Here is a 22,299-nt window from a genome sequence, read left to right as displayed (position 1 = left end):
ACTGCGATGTGCAAAAACCCTGACAATCACAGTATCATGAAGGTACCAGTCTAAAAATAACAAAATTTGGATTCGAGTATAATGTTGTAGAGGGGACAGTGGTATACAAGGTTAGTTCAAAAATCAATGACCCTACACTACACTACAAAATCCACAAAGAAACACAGGTGAATGTGACATAACCAGTTAAATTATGCAGACGTGTTACTAGCTAACACAGCTGCATGAATGTCGCTCCTGTGTGCAACTCTTGTGACCCCACTGTCAATTGTTGTTCATCTTGGAGGATTGTTATTGATGCCACAAAAGGTCAAGTATCAGTAAGATTTATAAGGTGTAAGCAGGCTCGAGCAGTGACTTGACATGCTTGACTAATAGCAGTGACTCAACTTGATTCACTTGATTCTCACCACAGTGACTTAGGACTAATATAGTAGTATAATTTTAGTATAATTTTCCCACCGATGCTGCACAGCTAGTAAATACTGTCTGTGGAAACAGAAAGAGGGAACTATCTACAAAAAGATGGTGGAAGATAACCACTTGATTTACCGACTCAGCCTGCTGAAGCCTCATATTAGCTTCAGCTAAACTCTGAAATGCATTTTTCTTCAGAGGAATAAGCTATGGTTTGAACTTCTCTTTCTGGATTTCTTTATTCATTCTTTACACAGATATTCCCATCACAGAGGGGTCATTTGCAAAAACAGACACTACTATTTTTATTTATTTTCCTAAATCATGTTTTTGCATACTCCAGGGAATATCAATCAAATTTGTGTTGGGTTGTTTTGATGAGATACCTCAGAATTTTTTAATTTTCCTTAATCATGTTTCTTTTCTTTTGTGCGGTCAATGGAATATCAAACAAGGCGGTGTTGGTTTACTGATTTTAAGAATGACTATTAGCTCTTTTTGCAAATGAAGTCTTCACATGCAAGTGCAACACTATTCATTTCTTGAAGAAAAAATAGGGAGTGCTGCAGCAGGGTTAAAAAAGTAGTGTTGGTAATGTAAAAAACAGAATAAACACTCAGGTGCTCAAGGATAGGGCCAATAATTAGAGGAAAATAAAATAAACCATGACTGCCAAGCTTGCTGATGATAGTGCAAAGTAATGGATGGATGTCTGGAAAGATTTGATATTATAAATAAAAATCCTTTATTAGTTCATGGATATGCCAACACACTCAACAGAGTCCTCATCAGAGCACAGGGCGCTGTGTATTATTATATTAACATCTTCCTAGGGCTGGGTAATATAGCTGAAAAAAATATCAGAATAAAATGCAATTATTATCAGTGATATTGATAATTACTGATCATTTTTAATGGCACATTTTTAATCAAGAAAAAAGAGCTGCATATAACCACTTTTTTTTAATTTAACGATTTTATGTGTTTTCATGGCAGTTTGTATTTAATGTATTTAAGTGAAACTATTGAACAATTTTCTTATTGCTATTGATGAAGTGTCTATTGCTGACACATATCACTTTCGAAGTGTGGCCACTCAGAACAGTAATAAACACTTTTGCTTCCCAATGTGATCAGACGAACTGGTTGTTTTCAAGCACAACCCCACCTTTACAGCGCAGTCATTATACAAATGTATCAGTCCCTTGTCAGTATAAACAGAAGGAATTATTACAACAGCCAATAACTCTTTCAGTGTACATATGGTATCTGAGTGTTGTATTAAGATGGACTTGAGAAAAAAATGAAAGTATGTTTAAAGCAGCACAGACAGTTGCTGGAAGACGAGAAATATTTTCATGTCGAGTTCACATAATAAAGCAATGACTTCCAACATTTACATAAAATCTATAAACAGATTTTCTGTGTCAGTAAAGGCCAACCTACTATATCATTAGCTATACAAATAGTTTCTGCTTTGCTTTTACAACAGTTGTACATCTGCACAGCAGCATGCAGCTTTAGTAAGAAACTGATATTACTACGATATAGAAAAATAGTGAACTAAGGCAGCTGCCAATGGGCCAGTGACAGGGTCAAAATTAATGGCAGCAATCATGGCTCTGGTGTTGCAACACAGTGCTCCACCACAATAGCCAAAAAGTCAGGTGTGGCAAATGGTGATATGTTAGCCCCAGGCAGTTCATAGTCATAGCTAATAACAAAATTAGCTTGGCTGTTTCACAAGTTACAAATTGTACAGCGTTAGTCAGTGTCGTCCACTGCAGCAATGATGGACCACAGTCGTTATTAAAACAGTCTTCATTTCATTAGTCCATTATACTTTTAATTCAATTTTTTTCATACTGATGTCAGGAATTAATCCGGCATTAGAAGGACTAATGTTTTCCAGAGTTTCACTCCTGTTTAATTGGTGTGATGGGTCAAACTGTCTTAATTAGCCCTACTGCTAACTCTAAAATTAGTCAGAGTTTGATGACAGTCTAAACGTTTATTCAAATACTTTTCCAGGCTGAAAAGAACGGCACTCTGAGATGAAACGCTAGTGTATACTTGTGCTTTTCTGAAATGAAAATGGACAAATGTAAAGGTACACTGGACATCAAACCTCAAAATCTGTCAAACTGCCTTTACATAGTTCAGTCTGAATGTATGTGTGAGTGATTTTGTAAGTAAACAGATAATGTTAGTCGAGTGAAATGGAGAAAAACACACACCAGTGAGTGCACAACATATTCACACACACACACACACACACACACACACTAGAAGGCTTTCAGTTTCTAAATCAATCCCACATCCGTAGCTAATGCAGTGCTGGGCCCTCTTCAGGAAGCATTAGGCCTATTAGTCAAAGTGCGTACACATTCCTCTGTGTGTGTGTGTGTGTGTGTGTGTGTGTGTGTGTGTGTGTGTGTGTGTGTGTGTGTGTGTGTGTGTGTGTGTGTGCGCGTGCGTGTGTGTAGAAGCCGCACACTCAGCAGTAGCCGATCTCAGTGGATCCTGTGGGGTCAGCAGGTGCAACAGGGAATGAGGGACCATCTTATTGTGTATATGTCTGTGTGTGTGTGTGTGTGTTTGTGTGTATGTTCCCTCCCCTCGATATCCTCTGGGCTCTTTATCGCTCTAAAATTATCCTCCATTTACTGGAAGACACTGGACAGACTGAGAGGGAAAGAGAAATATGGACACTCTAGTTTGAATGTCTTCCTGGATCACTTATGGATGCAGAACTGAGAGACAAACAGACTTCTTGCTTTGTCAAACAATCTAATTTAATAAATGCGGATAAGTTAAGAAGTCTGACAGACAGGAAGACTGATTGTGCCTCAGCTAACCAGAGAAGACATTTAAGTTCTGTAAAACAACCCAAAACAGCTGGGAAGATCACGTGACATGAACACTAAAGCTGGATTTATAGCTGTTTGTTAAGAGGTTAAGACACGCATGTAGCCAATGTAGCTACGCCGTAGGCTATGTATGTCACAAGTACAGAGATATCACAGACAGCAAGAGCTGTGATTGGTCAACATGGGCTGCATGTGTTTTCTCATATGAGTTTTTAATGGTGACACTGAAGAAAACATTAAAGGATGGGTTTATATTTTACATTCACAATGAAACAGTTTCTGGTCGCTGTAGTTGTTCCTCCTGTTCATTCTGACTATTTAGTGCATTAAGTCTGTGTTATTGTTTATTCACAGGATGAGGACTGTGGAATGAATGAATGAATGTTTTGTTTTCAAGACTTATTCCTCGTGGGAATATTCAGACACATTAAATCGGGTCTCAAACTGCCTGCCCAGGGGCCATTTCTGGGATTTTATACCTGTACTGAACTGTATGATTCATGTGTTTGTCCTGTGTCTGATTGTGCTTATGGTGTTTGGGGTTTCTGTGAACATACAGGTTAATGCATCACTGTGCATCACAGAGCTATTTGATTCTTTTTGGGAGTCCATAAATTCAGTTTACTTTTAGCCACTAGGGGAGACATGGGGAGGGAGCCTCCAAACATCAGACATAAATGTGAAATGCTTTGACTTTGGAATAGACTTGTGAGGATGTCAGATCACAGACTCACTAAAAAGATATTTAATTGGGAAATTTTGCACGGTCATCCCGGGGCTAGTGAGATTAAATCCTTATCTCAATTGAATGATTTGTCATTTATTTTTGTATCAGGTAACTTTGATATATTCAGGATATCAGGAATAAAATGTTTCTCATAGACAGAGAAAAATGGTCCAGTGATATATGGTTTAAACACAAATTATTTAATAATTTATTTAAATTATTTAATACTACGATGTAGAGCCTTATGTGAAGTATAACTTTAACAAAGACCCTTATGAGCACAGTTACATGCAGGAACATCACCATTAACCCAAGAGACTGGCAGGTTTAATGCCACTCCAACTTTCTTTGTTGTGTGAGCTCTGTGAAATTGAGCGTGAGTTTTAAGTTTTGTTTTGCTGTCCCGCCTATGAGGACTTAAGGGATGTACTTTCTACTAAAATGTCCTCCATTTATGTTGTTTATTTTGGCTGGATGAGTATGAGAAACTTGAGTTGTGCTTTAGAAAGAGAATTTCTTTGTAGCAGATTTTATTTGTCAAGCTTGGGAGAGGAGGCAAAGTATTCTTTTTAAGAGTAGCTGGAAAATGGACTATAATTTTGTATTAAAAGAAAACTGTCTGAACGCTGCCACTGTATTTTTCTGTCCTGTGTCTTGTAAGCCAATGAGGGTTGGCCATGACACAAACATATAAGAAAAACATCAATCAATCAATGCCCCTCCCTCTGGCCCGCAACATGTTGTCAAAAATATAGTATAATCTGGCCTAAAAAAAAATGTAATTTAATTATTTTACCTAGTTGTTTCATACCAATTTGAACTACGCTTAAATTGAACTCGACTGAAATAAAAACACAATTCTATTTTTAAAAATGTATGTATAGTATATAGGCATATGTGTGTATATATTTCTGAAGGACTGTATGTTGCCGTTAAATGATATTATATGTCCAAAAAAGAGGAACTTATTCAACAATATTTCTCTATCAGCAAGCAAACACAGTGACAAAGCAGATTAGCAAATTATCACGTGATATTTATGATCAATTACATGTCAAGTTTTCACCCCGTATTCCGTGCCATTTGATGAAAGCATGGACAAAACAGACAGTTCTCATCATGCCATTTTCATTGGGGTATTAATGACAGTTTCAATGCAACCAATGCACAGTTAATTAATGTATATAAATAAAATCAGGGTTAAAAAATGCCCCAAAGTATGTTAGTGACAGAAACAATAAGTGCAGAAATATTGGGCTTTCTTTCTGTACTTGAACGTTGAATATAGTCAATTTAAAAAATTTCTTCATACCTATCAAGTCTAAATAAGGAACATGAATTTCTTTTTGTTGCATATCATGATATAAAGGACAATATAAACTAAAATTAATTCTTCATTATCCACCTCATTTGGATCACGGTATTCACAAATTCTTTCATGTTGAGTTACACCTCTGTATCGTCCTGATTCAATATGGAGTGGTAATATACCACATCCTAACTGTGCACAGAGTCATTTCTGAATTTTAAGAAAATTAAATTGTGTGCATTTAGCCCAGACTTGATAATTAAACTCAGCCAAAGCTACCTTTGTTTTGTGGAAGTATGTCTTGGAATTCTTCACTCCTCACAGCCAGTATGGACAGGACAAATGATCACAGTGACCTGTTGCAATATACATACAGACATAAAGTCTGTATTAATAAGTGGATGGACAAATGGACATTGCACAGTACTGTTTCATATTCTCTAATGAGACATGTTGAAGTAGAAACTGCTAGGATGAAACTCTAGTTATGTAAGAACAAGTGTAGCCCATTGTCACTTAGTCATGAAAGGATATAAATACTGTAGGGAAAATAATTAAAGCATTTTATGACCTGGTCACGAACAATATGTCTAGAGTTGTAGTGGTGCTATCAGCAGGTAGAATCCGTCGCTGAACTATAAATCAAAACCTAGGCCGTAGGCGTCTACAGCAGGACTCCCATTAACCCCTTTTGTCAACTATAAATTCAGTTGAGGTTGTTTGACTCCTCATAGTACGTAAACCATATTGCCTTGCAGATGCAGAGGAGTCTCACTGGCCTTGTATTAAGGGGCCAGTTAAATCATTTTCAGACAAAACATAAGTTACCTCCCTCTGGTGGTATCTAGCCATTCGAAGTTTCACCCAGGTTTTGAGATCTCCATTTAAGAGACGTGTGCCATCATCCCAACACAACGGGTGTGAATGGAACTTTGATCTTGGGGATCCAAGCTTATGTAAATTATATTCAGAAAATTAAAATGTCTTTCCCAAAACAGTGTCCATGTTAAGGGCTGTCCACACCTTACTTTGTGAGGCAGCTGGATTTGCAAGATCATGTGAGAATCCCTCGTGCCAGGCTTCATGTTTGTGTCTGAATCTAAAGATGTGCAGCCAGTCAGCTTCCTAGGAGGGACTACTGGCAGCTGCAGGCGTGGTTTTAGGTGTGATAATGGCGAGAAGTGTCCACGTAAAAGTTGATCTGATTAGTTGAAGTTAGAAGTTAGTTAGATGTGATGGAGATCACATAATCACTTGCCAAGTGTTTCATTTTTTAAATTGCCTGCCCTTTTCCAAACAGTTTCTAAGGTCGACTTCTCAGATGGGTCTGTGTAACAAACCATCTGGTGTGTCAGGTTAGTCCTCACCAATCATCATAAGTATGACAACCATAATGATACAGTGTGACCGTACACATCAATGAACAATAATGTTCTATACAGCGGCACCAAGCTCAAAGAAAGAAGAAAAAAAATAAAACCAGGAGGATATGGACCCAAGAAAATGTTCACAGATGACAGGACTTAGGAGAATCCAACATTCTGTTACAAGAGTTGTCATCTTTTGAAGACAAATTTTATTCATACTTTCGTATGACTCAACATCAATTTGATGTTATCCTGACTACTGTCAAAGAAGACATCAGTAAGGACTGAACAAACTTCAAAGATCCCATCAGTGGCAAAGTGCCGTTTGGTAGCATGTCTGAGGTAAAATGATGTTTTAGCCTAACATTACATGACATTATATAAGCACTGAATAAGTAAGTTCTACATGTACAGTATACTTCGATTTTTTATGGATTTTGATTTGCGGTCAGTGCTTCTTTCATTCATCAATTTGTTCTGAAAGTGTTTCCAACAATGTCCTTCGCCACTGTAATTATTATTATAGTTGTGGTGTAGACTCAATCAACTTGAGTTAGAACAATTTTCAAAATCAGATAGCAGTCGATCAATGTCATCTGCCTGTGATATAAAATCTACAACAAAGTCAGCAGAAAAATCTACAGTGCAACCTGTGTCACTCCACTTAAAGAAGTCACTAGCATAAAAGAAGGTTTCAGGATTTCATGATATAGTAACAAATTAAAAAACTCTCAGAGGAATTCTCACTGTTTTTAAAAAAATATGTTTTAAGGACTCTCTTTGTCAAACACCACATACATCACACATACACGTACATCACTACATTCCTGTATGACATCTCTTTATCTTACAAACAGCCCTCCATTTCCCCTTTTGTCTCCTTCCCTCATGTGGCCTCGTGCCCCCTCCTCCTCACACTGTATTTTTCCCTGAGGATTTTCACATCCCGAGGTCGATCAAGTCTCTGCAAATCAATATCATCCATTCATGTGGGCGCAGCTCATGCATGATCATGTGAAAATGCACGCTCATACATACACACACGGAAGTTGCCGCACCTATAATATTACATTCTGTATGTACGACCCAGGAGACCAAAAAGAGATGGAGTCAAAATGAGTTTTGTCGTTATTGCCAAATAAAGTGAAGTTGCTGGGAATTTATCTCAGCGTGCTCATGATGGAGGCAGGAAGGAATATCAGAAACACCCATATATATATAATAGCCTTTACTAATGCCAGCAGTACAGTAAGCACTCAGATCAGTCAGACAGGGCCGGTTAATAGACCCGTAGAGATGCTGAGGATAGAAATGAGGCTAGAGGATGGAGAGAGTGGAAAAGTGAGAGGGAGGAGAGGAAGGAGGAAACTAGCGGAGAAAGCGAGACAGTGAGACTGGCCATTATAAATCATATCCGCTGTTGGCGCCGGCCACGTATCCTAGCAACCAGACAGACCCTCCGCCTCTCCTCCATCCCCTTTCTATCCTCCGCTAACAGCTTGGTCACTCTTCTTACCCATACTGCACTGGGCCATGGCCCAAAAACTCGCAACAGAGTGCGGTCTGTGCTTACAGCTAACTGATGGATCTACAGTGGGTTTGTGTTAACCTTATGTTAATCAGACATAGCAAACAGCTAATAAACATACTGCAGACCCTGGTCCCCCACACACACACACACGATGACAGAAAATAAAAAAGTGACACGTTCAATATCTATTGCTCTCTGTCCGACTCACAGACTAATCCAGTTAGGAATCTTAAGTTTACAACAGCATAGACCCTGTCCTTAATTCAAAATAATGTCTGAAATGGCAGCACTGATGTTGTTAGATCTGTATGGAAATGACAATGAAGATGGGAAACAACATGAACACTGAAATATCAAGACTGAAAGGCTACTCAAACTGAATGACGAAGCTTTAAATTTTTACATATACAGATATTTATCCTGGAAGTAAATCCAGCAAGCGAGGTTTCCGCTCCTCCACAGACATGATTAATGGACAAAAAAAAATTCTTTTTTAAAAAGTAAATAAATAAATCAATAAATCATATTGCAATTATTTAGACATATAATGAAAGTGTGATACAAGTCATGATTTTAGTGGGAACAGTAATTTTTAGATTTCATTTTCACTGAAAAAAAGATGTGATGTTGTGTGATGGAAGCTCCTCTGATTTGTATACAGCATTTGGTCATATTGAAATTACAACCTCACCTCTGACTCGTTGCAGATAAAATTGACCGCCCATCTTTTCTTGTCCATTATAGAAAACTAGCTACCCAGTGACACGTGAGGTCTAGTCAAGGATACAGGCACGATGGGACGGGTGCAAACTGAAGAATGAAGTTTACAGCTCTAGTTTGGATTTGGTTATGTTAGTCAGATATGAGGTCTGAGATGGCATAAGATACAGCCATGAGTTTTTACTTCTTGCAAAATTCAGTTTAGATATGACAAGCAGTTAGGAAATTATTCTGGCACTGTAAGTATGTATATTACTAACTTTATTTTATTATGATTAATTAGAGCCCTGCACAGTCTCACAGGTGTTTTCAATTCCTCCGGCTAATTACACCTCCTGTTCAGGGTGAAGTTACGCTGGGGACTACATGAGGTCACCAAACTTCACACACTAATAAGACTGATGAAGGTTTAAATGAACAAGTGCAAAAAATCAAGTGGGAGAGTCTGTCTGTGCACACAGTCCTAACTAGGTCTAATTAAGCATAAGTGAAAAATCTGTGTGTGGGTTAAATTTCTTTCCTTTTCCTCTTTGTATTTTGACGAAAACAGTGAACTTTTCATCCACCACCATCTGCGTCTCATGTCCCAATTCAATACTGCATATTAATTGTATTCACTACTGTATGTAATACTAATTGTTATGTATGTTTTTGTTAGTATATAAAAAATTATTGTTGCTATTGGTACATTAATTATCGTACCAAAAGCAACAAAGCTAGAAAAAAGATCTAAGCGCTCAGTTCAGTTCAGTATTTACTGAATTTCCCTGCCTGAAATTTAGCCTTCAGCAGCAAAACCAGAACATGGTCAGTGACTTTTTCTGTATCAGCAAGAAAAAGGAAAAAAATCATCCTATTTTGTGTGCCTAGGACTTATTTTTTTTCTTTTTGCTGTGGTGTTGAAGGAGGAGGAAGTATTGATAATCTTTTTATATTGAATCAAAGTTTCTTATATAATGATAACTGTATGCAGAATCACAGAAAACATTCACACATCAGATTAGGTAAGGGACAGGTGTAGGCCTAATAATAAAATTAATGATTCAGTTTCAGGGTCCTGGGGTCGTGCATGCATCACTGTCACATGTTATGGTTTATTGGAACATCTAAAATAGAATGGAGGATTCGTTAATGTCATCTGTGCTTTTCCTATTTTTATGTTGAGTTAAAATGTCTGCTGGATAGAGGCCTACAGGTTTTACTATTTTGTACTAACAGGAAAAGATGTGACAATCACAAAGAGAGACATCAATCAAACAGCAACTTTGGACTGGCACTGTCAATTTAAGATATACTGGCTCTAAATACAAACTTTTCCCCAGCATTTTCTCCTCTATGCTTGAAATGGCAGGGAGAGACGAGGTGGTTGCAATCTGCAAGCTCATCACTAGACACCACTAAATCAGGGGCCGATGGGTCAGAGAACGAGCTTGGGAACGGAAGGTCGACGGTTCAATCGGTGGGGAGAGACAGCACTTGTCCCTCCCTCATTACCACCACTGAGGTGTCCTTGAGGAAGGCTCAATGGAGCTGCTCAGTGGCCTGCAGGTAAGGCTGTGGTTGTACTGGTCAGCTCCAGGTGTGAATGTGTAACTGTGTGAAGGTGATCAGGGTGATCCTACAAAAGAGTAGTAGTAAACACTCTATGAGTAAATAAAGGTAAAAAAAAATCCTAGACACTGGTCCTTAAAACGTCTATGAACTAGTGGAGTAAACACCTGATTCTGTTTGAACTAGTATCATTGGTAACACCAGTGTTTACACTACTATTTCATGTCAAATGGCTGCTGTGAAAAAGGTCTGTTTATATACATTTTTTGCAGCTGCCTTCATTTCCCTTGTGCACTGTGGGACAATGGTGTACATGAACTACACACACACAAAAACAGAACATTTTTAGTATGCGTACTGGCTTTTTTAAGCATACTTAATTTTGTCACCTTTCCAGCGTGAACACACTCCACTCAAAACCTGCTTAAAACTAGTCTTTAGTATGGAACTGGGACAGTTTTATGGTCACATTACAGAAACCACTTGAAATCCAAGCACAGTTTTCTTTTTTTTTTTTTCCAAGGCCTATGCCTTTTTAATCTTAATAACACAGAGACTGTATTTGGTCTCTGTACAAACTTCAGCAAGGTTTCAAATGTATTCAGGTTGACAAGATGTAGACGTGACTTTAAAACCCATCTTTCTTGAGTATTATTATCACTGGATTTAAAAGCCTAATTCTGTGCTGCAGGACACTGAACATTTTAGCCATGCAAGACCCTCAAGACTCTTGGGACTATACACACCTTCAAGGACAATCAGATTACACAATCAGACAAGTTAGACCAAACTGTAAAGGCTTTGCCTCTTTTGTGAAATTTCCTGCTGATTGTCCCAGGACAGATGAGACTGAACAGACTCTTTGTTAAGTCAATTTACTGCAGGACCACGGGTTACTGATTTTGAGCCTCTGATAAAACAAGAGGAAGATGATATACTGTCTAACCTCTAGCTAGCATGACTATAGCATTTAGTTGTGAGACTCGGCTCCGTGCTGCAGCTTTATGCTCCTCACTAAAAGCTTCACCCCGTTACTGCTCTCCAGACAGCTACAGTCTTATACTACCGCTGCTTCATTACAGCCTCATTGTCTACTTGCTTATGAAATTTTGAGTGCTCAGCAGAGTGAACGGACAGTAACACACAGAGAGTGTGTGCATCTATGAGAGCAAAGGAAATGAAGCACTCAGGAACCACTCAGTCAGCCCATAGTCCGAGCACCAACAGAAGTGGGTGGCGTGAGAGGAAAATGATGTTTGAGGAATGAAGGACAAAGCAGCCAGAGTGTGTGTGTGTGTGTGTGTGTGTGTGTGTGTGTGTGTGTGTGTGTGTGTGTGTGTGTGTGTGTGTGTGTGTGTGTAACTAATGGAGCACAAGTACGCCACCTTGTGGACCAGGACTGGCAGGGCTCCCCTCAAATTGTCCTTGACCTGTGAGAGAGGGAGTCACAAATCATTTATGAGACAGAGGTGCCGTTTTGCAACTCATCACTGTTTGAAAAGTGATTATATTCACATTTATATAAGTTAAGACTTGCCACCATGGTGGAGAAATGAATACCAGAGTAAAGCATCTTTAATGTACATATATAATGTATATAATGTATGTTGTTTGTAGACTTATTTAAACCCTGTATCATCATGGATTCATTAGGTGCCTCTCAAAAAGACACAAATAACTCCTCAAACACTAGCAAGCAAACACCGACTACAGAGTTATTTCTTGAAGGATGCTTCTGACCTTTTCAAGGATAATACCTCTGTAAAATCTATAAGATAAACTGCCTTTTAAAATTTAATGAGATTCACAGTAAAAGTTAAAAAAAGGGTCTATTTCTATAGCAGCAGGATCACACTGTACACTCAAATCCTTGAGGATAATGAATTAAATTAGCTTTTCCTTTAATCTCTGCCCTTATCTTAAATTTTAATAAGAAATTTATGCAGATAAGCAAAGGTTTAATCTCTATGCCAGCAATTGTGTTTTTCAGTCTATTATCAGTCTAGATATTAGTGTGAGGAAAGCCAAAGTCATCTCCCTCGGTTTGTCATTGCACTGCACCAACAAAACAAGAATGGATGTATTTTTCAGCCCTTCCAAGCAGAAAATCTCTACTGGTGTATTTAATTCTAATTAGCCTTAAATATTTTTGTTTGCTTGTTTTTTGTGTGGGGGCTTTTTTTTTTTACACCAGTTTCAGCAATTGTAGGGATGAGTATCAACCACTGGTATTAAACTAAACTGGTAGGTTAATAAGAAAGTCTGTCTTGAAGTATTATTGAGGCTCTGAACAAATTATACTTCTATTGTTACTTATATAACATTACATTAACAGCTGACAGAGCAAAACATTAAAATGTGGGGGCTCACTTTACTAAATTTTATCTACAAATGTCGCCAAATGCAATAACTCAGAACCTGCTGCAAAAAAAAGTACTGATAAAATAATTGTTAAATTTTCTAATGTCATTTCATTTTGCGTTAAATTATAGCAAGTAGTATCAATATCAATAGGCTGCATCCATATCCGTATAAAATCCTAATGATACCTATCACTAAGCAGAGCTTTCATCAGTTGTTTAGTCAAGACTAATAGCCCTTTTTCACAGCATTAGTATTTCATTTTGACATGAAATACTAGAATAAACACAGGTGTTAAAGATGATACTTATTAAGGTCCTGTTCCATTAAGGTCAAACAGAGTCAGGGTGCTGCTATTGTGCATGTTTTCTCACTGGGAAGACTTTGCTACACTAAATTAAATGGGATCTTAATTTGTATCGTTGGTAACGCATGTATTTACCTGACTATTTGATATCAACATGGCTGCCAGAAAGGTATATATTGGACAAAGAGAAATACAGTAGTCCACAACACAACCTTCCTGTTCTTGTATTTTTCTCTTACTCTTTAAATGTTAATTTGTTTAGAATATTCTTATTCTTGGGTCTTAACAACACAAAGACTTTATGCAATGGTATATTATTTCTGTTGTATGAAGCCACTGGACGTCAGCTGGGTGCCTTCAATAGACCTTTTTCACAGTAGCCATTTTAACATGAAATACTAGGGTAAATACAGGTGTTACCAAGGATACTAATGAAGGTTCTGTTACATTCAGTTCAAACAGTGTCAAGAAGCCTCTTATTGTGCATGATGGGTCACTGGTAAGACTCTGCTACACTAAATGGAATGGGACCTTAATTAGTGTTATTGAGAACACCTGTTTTTACCCTGTTATTATGAATATGACACCAGAAGTCTATAAAACGTTTAATACAGTATTCCACAACGCAACTTGTGTTTCAAAATATAGGAAAAACAACCAAAATATTGTATTTCCACGTTAAGTTTAACTGGTGATATTTTAGTTCTTAATAACATAAACAGCTAATCTTAATTACCAGTGTTAACAAATTGCTTGTTCAGCTAAAATTGTGGTGTGACACAAGGTATGCTAATTGGCATGCTAATGAGTTAGCCCTACACCACCCACTTGTATTTCAAACGCATTCTTTAAATGTTAAACTCTTCAAGTTCCTAATTTTTATTTTTTGGTCTTATGGGGTCAAAGATTTTGTATCATGTGTTACCTTCGTTGAATGAAGCCATTGCAGGTCTAGCTGTGTAACTTTGGTGCAGTCCTTAAACGCCTCTAATGATTCAGAATCACTGTGAAACAAAAAGTTTCGGTGGAAATTTCTACCAACAAACTAAAACAAGATGCAAAATCAAGAGACGAACGCAGCCCACGGGCCAGATACCTTTCAGAGACGGTTCAGAACACGCTGCTGCCTTCAGATACAGTCGGACATACAAACGTTTAGCCTTTTGAAAGTGCTCGAACTCCACAAACTGCAAGACAAAACACAGTGTGTTAAACTCTCACTAGAATTGGTTCTCATTACCACATTACATTTTACGTTAATCAAATGCTCCAGAGATACATAGGCTAAAAAAATATTTTGTCATTAGATGTGATTTTAACACTAAATTTTTAATCTAATTCTTTACGTGATGTCATGAACGCAGCATAATTAGTGACTACTTTCTGAGGTGGTCGCGAGACTATCAGCGTATACACGATGAGAAGGATGGCGGAGGAGATACAACCTGTCAAGGAGCAGAGGTGAGTTTTATTTTGAATTGTCTTCACGTCGTGTTTGATTAAGTTGTTGTGCTGTTTTTCCCTGTGAATGTCATCCGCTTTGTGTTGACATTACCCAACCACACTGTATTCTTGAACTAGTGACTCAGTCGGCAGAAACTTACAACCAAAACTTCCGCAAAAAATAAAATAAATTGTTATTTTCATGTAAACTCGGTTATTGTCGAATATCCAAGCATCGTTGAATCCCGCAGATCTACCAGGAGCTTCTGGTTAATTCGGAGTACAAAGTGTTCCTTAAGGCAGATCGTTATTCCTGTACAGAAAACTACTGTGATCAACCCATTCTTGAAATCTCAATCTCATTTTTGTTCACAATACTGGATTTGAGTTGTGTAACTGTCTCTTTGTACGTTTCATGTATGCCAAATTGAGCAATGGCAACCAGGAGTTTCTGTAAATTCTTAAGTTATGTTTTATCAAGTTTACGTGTATGTTGGAAAACACTTCAAAAATAAATTGACATATTTTCTAATGACATTCAGCATAAAGGTCTCAAAATACAAAATATAAATACAAAGTATTGTTTTCATGCTGTCAAGTTTGTCAGAAACTGGGGGAACTTTAGGGAACTACTGTATAGATTACAAGCCAGCAGCGCTGATAGCAGGAATGTCAAATGGTCAAAGTTCAAGTGATGGTTTGTGTTTGTGTGTGTTTGCATGTACTTCATGTGTTCTGAGGGTCTGCCTGCCTGCATGTTTGCTGTCTGCATCACAGCTCCTGGATATTAAGTTGGCTTCCCTCTTGGTGCCCCACATCCCCCTCTCAACTGAAAGATGCAGAAGAAAAAATGCTTCAGAGTGAGTGTGTCTTATAGAGCTGTTGATCCATCATAACAACTTGAGCATCAAGAGTTTTAGTGTTGCTAAATGCTGAGATGATTTGCTGTCTGCAGGTTCTTCAGTGTTTCAAGATACGAGAACAAACACAAATTAAAACTAATGAATCTGAAGCTGTTAGAATGAGTCCTGTGTAGGACCTGACAGATACTGGATTTTTGGGGCTGATATCAATATTAGCGAATGAAAATTCTGATATTGTAATATAATATGATAGTATAATAGAATGTAATGATGTTTCTACAAAAGTGCTTATCACACACTAGATATGTCATGAAGGTATGATATTTTAGTTTAACAATAACCTTTTTTTGTCCAAAATGTCATCATCAGGCCGCTTTCTTTTCTTTCTTTCTTTCACCAGTATTTTTAATTATAGAAAATATAAATAGAGCCAGACTGATATATTAGTCAGCCAATATTATTAGCCTGATATTGGTCTACATTTGCATATATGTTGTACGATATTCCAGAATATGCCAAATACATTTTTTTTTTGACAGAACATAATGCACAGATTTTTTTAATTAATTTTTTTATAGTTATTTATGATAATTAAGATGTCAGGGAAAGGTTACTGTTTCACTATGCTAATGTCTTTTTTTGGACAGTAAAGTTGTTTATTAAATTTAAAATATCCTGTTCTTATTACATTCCTTTATCAGCAGTGTTAACCAAATCATTGCAATATCGGTAAATATGTGGATATCATATCCCCCCACCCCCCCTAATATTGTTATCAGCATCTGCCTCAAAAATCCAGTATTATTCAGGCTGTAATTATAAATAACTATAATTTTTTAAAAACACAATTCGAGCAACATATATGTAAGAAGGAAAAAAGTCAAATGCTGCCCATAAAGCTAACAAATAAAAATAAGTTTTCATATTGGATAACATGTATGCCAATACATAATATAGCTTTCATAGGCCAGTATTGGGCCAACAATATCAACCGACTGATAGAGCTCTAGTCCCATCTCCTATCTCTGTCCTTGTCCCATAATCCTCACCTCCTCTGCAGGTGTTAAGCGGCCTTTCTCCAGGCAGCATGTCCGGATATCCAACAGCAACTACCTGTGGACGTTGGCTTTTTCCACTCAGTCTCTCCCCCAGCCCCCTCCCCAGCCCAGGACCCCTCTGGTTCTACTGCACGGTTTCGGTGGTGGTGTTGCACTTTGGGCCCAAAATTTGGACTGTCTGTCCAGCTGCGGACCGGTCTACGCCCTGGACCTGCTGGGCTTTGGCAGGAGCAGCCGCCCCAAGTTCACGAGTGACCCAGAGGGGGCTGAGGAGCAGTTCGTGGACACACTGGAGGAGTGGAGGGAGAAAGTGGGACTGGAGGAAATGGTGCTGCTGGGACACAACCTCGGGGGATACCTGTCTGCTTCATACACACTCAAATACCCACACAGGTGCTTTGGTGTGTGTCTGTGTGTGTGTGTGTGTGTGGGTGGATGAGAGGGTACAAGCCTGATTGTTTCTCAATTGTATATAGGGAATATGTTAAAGGTACATTTTCCTTATTTATATATGCCAGTGCACAAATGAGACAGTTCACCCCAAAATCAAAAATACATATTTTTTCTCCTGCTTGTGTTATCTGTACATCTGGATTGTTTTTGTGTGAGTTGACAATGATTGATAATGGAACTAGTGATACATTTGAAAAACTCAACAAGTGTATCTTTACTGAAATCCTGGCCCAGACACCCAAGATAACCCCCAGACTTTGTTGTGAGCAGTTTCATGGAGGAACTATTTTCTGTACCGAACTACAGGATTTGTAATTGAAATTTAAGATTTAGTAGTGACTGTGCGTCTGTGTGTTTGTGTTTGTGCAGGGTGAAGCATCTGTTGCTGGTGGAGCCATGGGGATTCCCAGCTCGTCCAGAGAACCCCAACCACAACTCCATCCCAGTGTGGATCAGAGCCATGGGGGCTGTCATGAGCCCCTTCAACCCTCTGGCTGGACTCAGACTGGCTGGGCCTCTAGGTCAGCACACACATACATACATACATGCTATATTTAGAATATTTCTGCGACATTTGGCTTATTTAACAATGGTTTCCCCCTCAGAAAAGACTGTCTGATGGCAAGCTGAAGTATTGCAAATATTCTAAATACAATAAGTACCTTATACAACCTTACACAACCCCACTTAAAATAATCCTGCCAGTGTTCCTGTCAAGTTCCTGTCCAGTTTGTTTGCAGTTGTCATACTAATATCTGGAAGTTAATTTCCATGTTTTCAATTCTCAGGTCCAATGCTGGTCCAGACAATCAGGTCAGACTTTAAGCAGAAATACTCCTCTGTGTTTGACGACAACAGGGTTTCTGACTACATCTACCACCTGAACGCCCAGACTCCAAGGTGTGGAAGCAATACATACTGCCTTCTTTATTTATGTGACGACGCATCATTCAATCTCCGGCATTATTTCTTTGTGTTTCAGTGGAGAAACAGGCTTTAAAACCATGACCATTCCCTACGGCTGGGCTAAGAGGCCCATGCTGGAGAGGATCGGACAGGTCCGGGCTGACATTCCCATTTCCTTCATCTATGGATCACGCTCCAGCATTGACAGTGACTCTGGAAATGCAGTCAAGAAAATCAGACCGGACGTGGAAATCAGGGTAGGTTCTTTAAAGTGTAACTTTTAACACCTGGATCATATTTCCCCATGTTTTTGTGTCCCCTTTTCCATACACATGTGCTGGCTTGGCTTTACTTGACTCAGTTTGACTTGGCATATCAGACCTGCATGACAGGGATCTCCTTTACAACAGAGCTACCCACCCAAGTCCCTTCAGTGTGTGGTTTAAAACAAATATCCACGGCAAGATATGATCCCAGTTAATTTTTTGGCGTAGATCCAAAACTTTACTTCAACTACTTCTTCCACCAGTACAATATACTGGAATTACTTTCTTTATACTTAAAAAAAATGTTCCCACATGAAACACTTGCAACAAGGTCTGTGAATTACATTGAGTAACCAGGTCATACTTTTTGGACACTAGTTTTAAATTTTTCAAATGTATGACTAATGCGATCTAGTCCCTTTATATTAGAAGTCAGACATCTCTGTGGCTGATACCTCAAAAACTCTGCAGCTCACACCAGAACAGTGTAAATTGATTGATTTGATTTGGGGGTGGACTGGCCCTTTAAAGAATGTGGAGGTTTCTTTGTCAAAATGAAAAATTACACTTTTGCCTATATTTTTGTTTACAGAATTTTATTTAGGCTATAAATGTTCATAAGATAAATTCATACACACATTTGGCATGTGAACCAAGACAGCTGTGTTTGTGTTTGTCAGGTCATCAGAGGAGCGGGCCATTATGTTTTCGCCGACCAGCCTGATGACTTCAACCAGGCAGTCCTTCAGATTCTCACTAGGACGGAGGGGAAAAGCGAAGACAAGGCAACGAAGCAGCGAGAGCTCCCTCAGTCAGACGCTGCACAGGAGGGCACAGGGTTTAACTAACCCAACCCCAAAAGCCTCTTTATCACGCACTTTACTCTGAAGAGAGAGTCATCACACTGGCCGAGGACACTTTACTCATCATTCCACAGTCAAACGCTCCCTAAGGCTCGGGGGTCAAAGGTCAGATGATGCCACCAGCCTCATGTAAAGAAGTTTTGTAAATTAATGTGAGATGCAGTCTTGGTATTTTTTTCTGGCCTTGAGCAACACTTGTCTGTAAAAAGGGAAGTCATCTGGGAATATGTTGTTTTGGGTGGAGGTCTGGGCAAAGTACACGGGATGTTCTTTTTCTGACCCCTCACCCACTCTGTGACAGATATGAGGGAGAAGTAAGTAGGGCAAAGGGCTGCTGGGTTTTTCAGGAAATGTCCTCACTTCTCCACAGACGCCGTGACTGCGCGTAGCCAGCAGGTGGCAGCACAGCTCACATTACCTCCCCTCTCCTCTGCAGAGGGGTAACAGTGAGTCCCATACAAAGCGCCCTCACATGCATATTGAGCGGAGTGACCCACTCAGGAGACCTGGACAGTGATGCTTTAAGAGCAGCACGACACCCGCCTCTCTGCTAAGTCACAACTGCAGTGACAGAATAGGGTCAGAGATGTGTGTTGGACTAAAAATAGGCCTTCTGTTTTGACATGAGTTAAACAGCTTGGTCCTTTACCAGCAGACATTAATTTTGTGAATACGTGAGTCTGCAAAAAGAGCAGGAGAGAGCAAGCCATTGTTTTAATTTGACAGTTTTTTGGAATTGTTAGTTGCACTAATACACTCCATACACTAAATTTATGTACACGTTTCTGCTGCAACACACTAATTCTCCACTGGGATTGTTTGTGCAATTCAATAACTTCATAGATTACTGCGAGGAACAGCAGAAGTCAATATATGGTCCTATCAAAATTCTTACAATGTTAGTTAGTTTAGTGCAGTGGAGGACTTGACTTCATGACTGGCAGTGACTGGCTCAACTTTAAAGCTACTACAAAGAGTTTTTAACTGGAGTAGTGAGTAGTAAGTTACCCAGTTAAAAAGAAGCAGGGGGAGATTTTTCTTTATATACTATTATTTTTCACATTTCATGGTTATTACTGTGGAAACACTGCAGCTTTTGTCCACCAGGGAACCACTAAAATCATATTTTGTTTTACTGAAAGAAAATATTAGATTTTGCTAAGAATACAAAGAAATAGATTTTTTTGTCATACATTGTTAAATAAGTGAACATTATGACCAGGGATGTGAACTAAAACAGTTTTCATTTGATCTCTGTCTTAGAGTCTGTGCAAATAATTTTTTTACCTATAGTGCATTTAAAATGACAGCAGCGATGATTAGTCAATAAATTGATTATAATCACTAAGTAATCACCAACTATTTTGATAACTGATTACTCAAAAAAGGCAATACTTGCTGATTCCAGCCTCTTAAATGTGAATAGTTTTTGTTTTTTATTTTTACTCCTTCATGACAGTAAAGTGAATATCTTTGGGTTGTGGGCAAAACAAGACATTTGAGGACTGTCATCTTGGGCTTTGGGCAACTAATCAATTAATCGATGAACTAATCAACAGATTAATCAACAGAAAATAAAAGTTCTTTGCAGCCCCATTTAAAAATATTTATCATATCTGCAACAATTCACACACGTCTTTTGGTGAGAAACATTAAAATGCTAACACTAAAACTTAACTTGAGTTTGTTCATAAGACTCAACAGTGCACCTTTAATACTGTGACTATATTTCCAGTGAATGTCTCCACTAACTGGATGCAGAAGGTGAAAGGTGCTATTAAAGGCTGCAGTTTAGTAAATTAATGGAGGAGAGAGTTGACAACCTGCAGATATGTTATTCTTGAGCACTGAGCACCCTGGCCTTTACCAGTGCAACCCCTCTGTTACCTCTGCCTGTCTCTGTCATCTCTAAGACATCGACCCGGCCCACCCGAACTGTCTCCCGGCAACAGGGTAGCCACGGAGACCGAGCCTTTTGGATTGCCGACCTGCAGGAAGTGATGCTGCGGTTGGACGGGGTAATTATGGGTTGTTTGTTTTCTTGAAGATGCTGGCTGGCTGCTTGTCAAGGCAGCAAGGAACATTTCAGCAGCAGCTACATGTGCACAGCCTCTCGGGGTTTGAAACGTGCACACACAATGTGCCCAGGCCTCTGTCCAGAATACTCACTTAATAAGCTTGCAGGCTTATTCATCGTGTCTGTCTGTCTCTCTGTCACCCACTCAGTCACATGGGCACGAAAATCATTTCATTAGGAAAGTGAAACAAGTGAGAAAAGTGACAGGAGCTTTCATACTGAGTTTGGATAAAACTGAAGCTTGAAGGCCTGAAATAACTGAACATAAAAGGTGTGTGCACACTGTTGCACTGCTGCTGGCAGCCTATCAGTTTATCTTTAATCAGCACCACCACATACAGGTTTGTGCAACCAAAGCATCAGGAGCTCAGTTTTAAAAGCTAATGATGAGTTATCTCCCTGATTTGCAAGCTGATATTTCGCTGATCATTCAGACTTATTTTGGGTCCTAATGTTACTATAAAAGCAGAAGTGCAACTGCAGTCAATACTGAATATAAATCATGACATGAATGAACATGTACAGTGGCGGACTCAGGCTTTTTGAGAGGCCGGGGCAACAAAAAATATAAAAGGAAGCAGCTGTTGCTTATGCCCTGACGCACAACATCACATTTTGTCCACCCTTGAGGAAACTTTATTATGTTTTGTCCACTGGAAGGACACCATTGGAGGACGCTTGATCATGTTTTGTCTACTAGATGTGCACCCTAGGTGAAAATTTATCAGGTTATATAATATTTTGATATACTGTATTCTAGTCCCGCTCCTCATGCTTTGCATGGTGTTAAGTTGACTTACTTGCTTTAATAATAACTCACTGTGTAGCCATGATAGCGCAGATTAGCTAGGAAGCAAATAGCAAGAAATCAAGCTTGTTCTAATGAAAAGTGTTTTGGATAAATTTATACTACATTCATTTGGCAGGTGAAAATTAATGCAGCTATGTTCAGTTTAATTCATTCAAAGTCAAAACACAACTTTAATGCTGCAAGAAAACATTGGTAGCATAGCTAACAAGCACATTGTGTGTGTGCATATTCAGATATGAACCGTGTGTGATTTGGTGGTTCTGCTTTTTTTTTTTTGTTTGTTTTGTTTTGTTTTTGTCCACTATTAAAATCTTGTTTAGGGCCATTAAAATGTGAGGGCCAGCCCTGCTGTCCAGGAGCAGCACCACTCTCCTTTGCCTCATACCACACATATCCATC

General features: G+C 38.7%; 1 protein-coding gene across 1 annotated transcript; it reads left to right on the top strand.

The window, feature by feature from the left end:
• The first annotated feature begins 14,487 nt into the window (after positions 1-14,487).
• On the top strand, positions 14,488-19,175 carry LOC146312768 (1-acylglycerol-3-phosphate O-acyltransferase ABHD5-like). The gene is made up of 7 exons (XM_084739481.1): positions 14,488-14,621; positions 15,381-15,463; positions 16,527-16,917; positions 17,347-17,498; positions 17,766-17,877; positions 17,960-18,140; positions 18,830-19,175. The coding sequence occupies exons 1-7, from the start codon at positions 14,578-14,580 to the stop codon at positions 18,995-18,997; spliced, it is 1,131 nt and encodes a 376-aa protein (XP_084595607.1). The 5' UTR covers positions 14,488-14,577; the 3' UTR covers positions 18,998-19,175.
• Positions 19,176-22,299: the final 3,124 nt, after the last annotated feature.

Source organism: Lutjanus erythropterus, chromosome 16 (genome assembly GCF_056507025.1).
Source record: "Lutjanus erythropterus isolate fLutEry1 chromosome 16, fLutEry1.hap2, whole genome shotgun sequence".
Classification (NCBI taxonomy): Eukaryota; Metazoa; Chordata; class Actinopteri; order Lutjaniformes; family Lutjanidae; genus Lutjanus; species Lutjanus erythropterus.
Note: the sequence above shows the minus strand (reverse complement) of the source record. Positions and strands in the feature narration are given on the sequence as shown.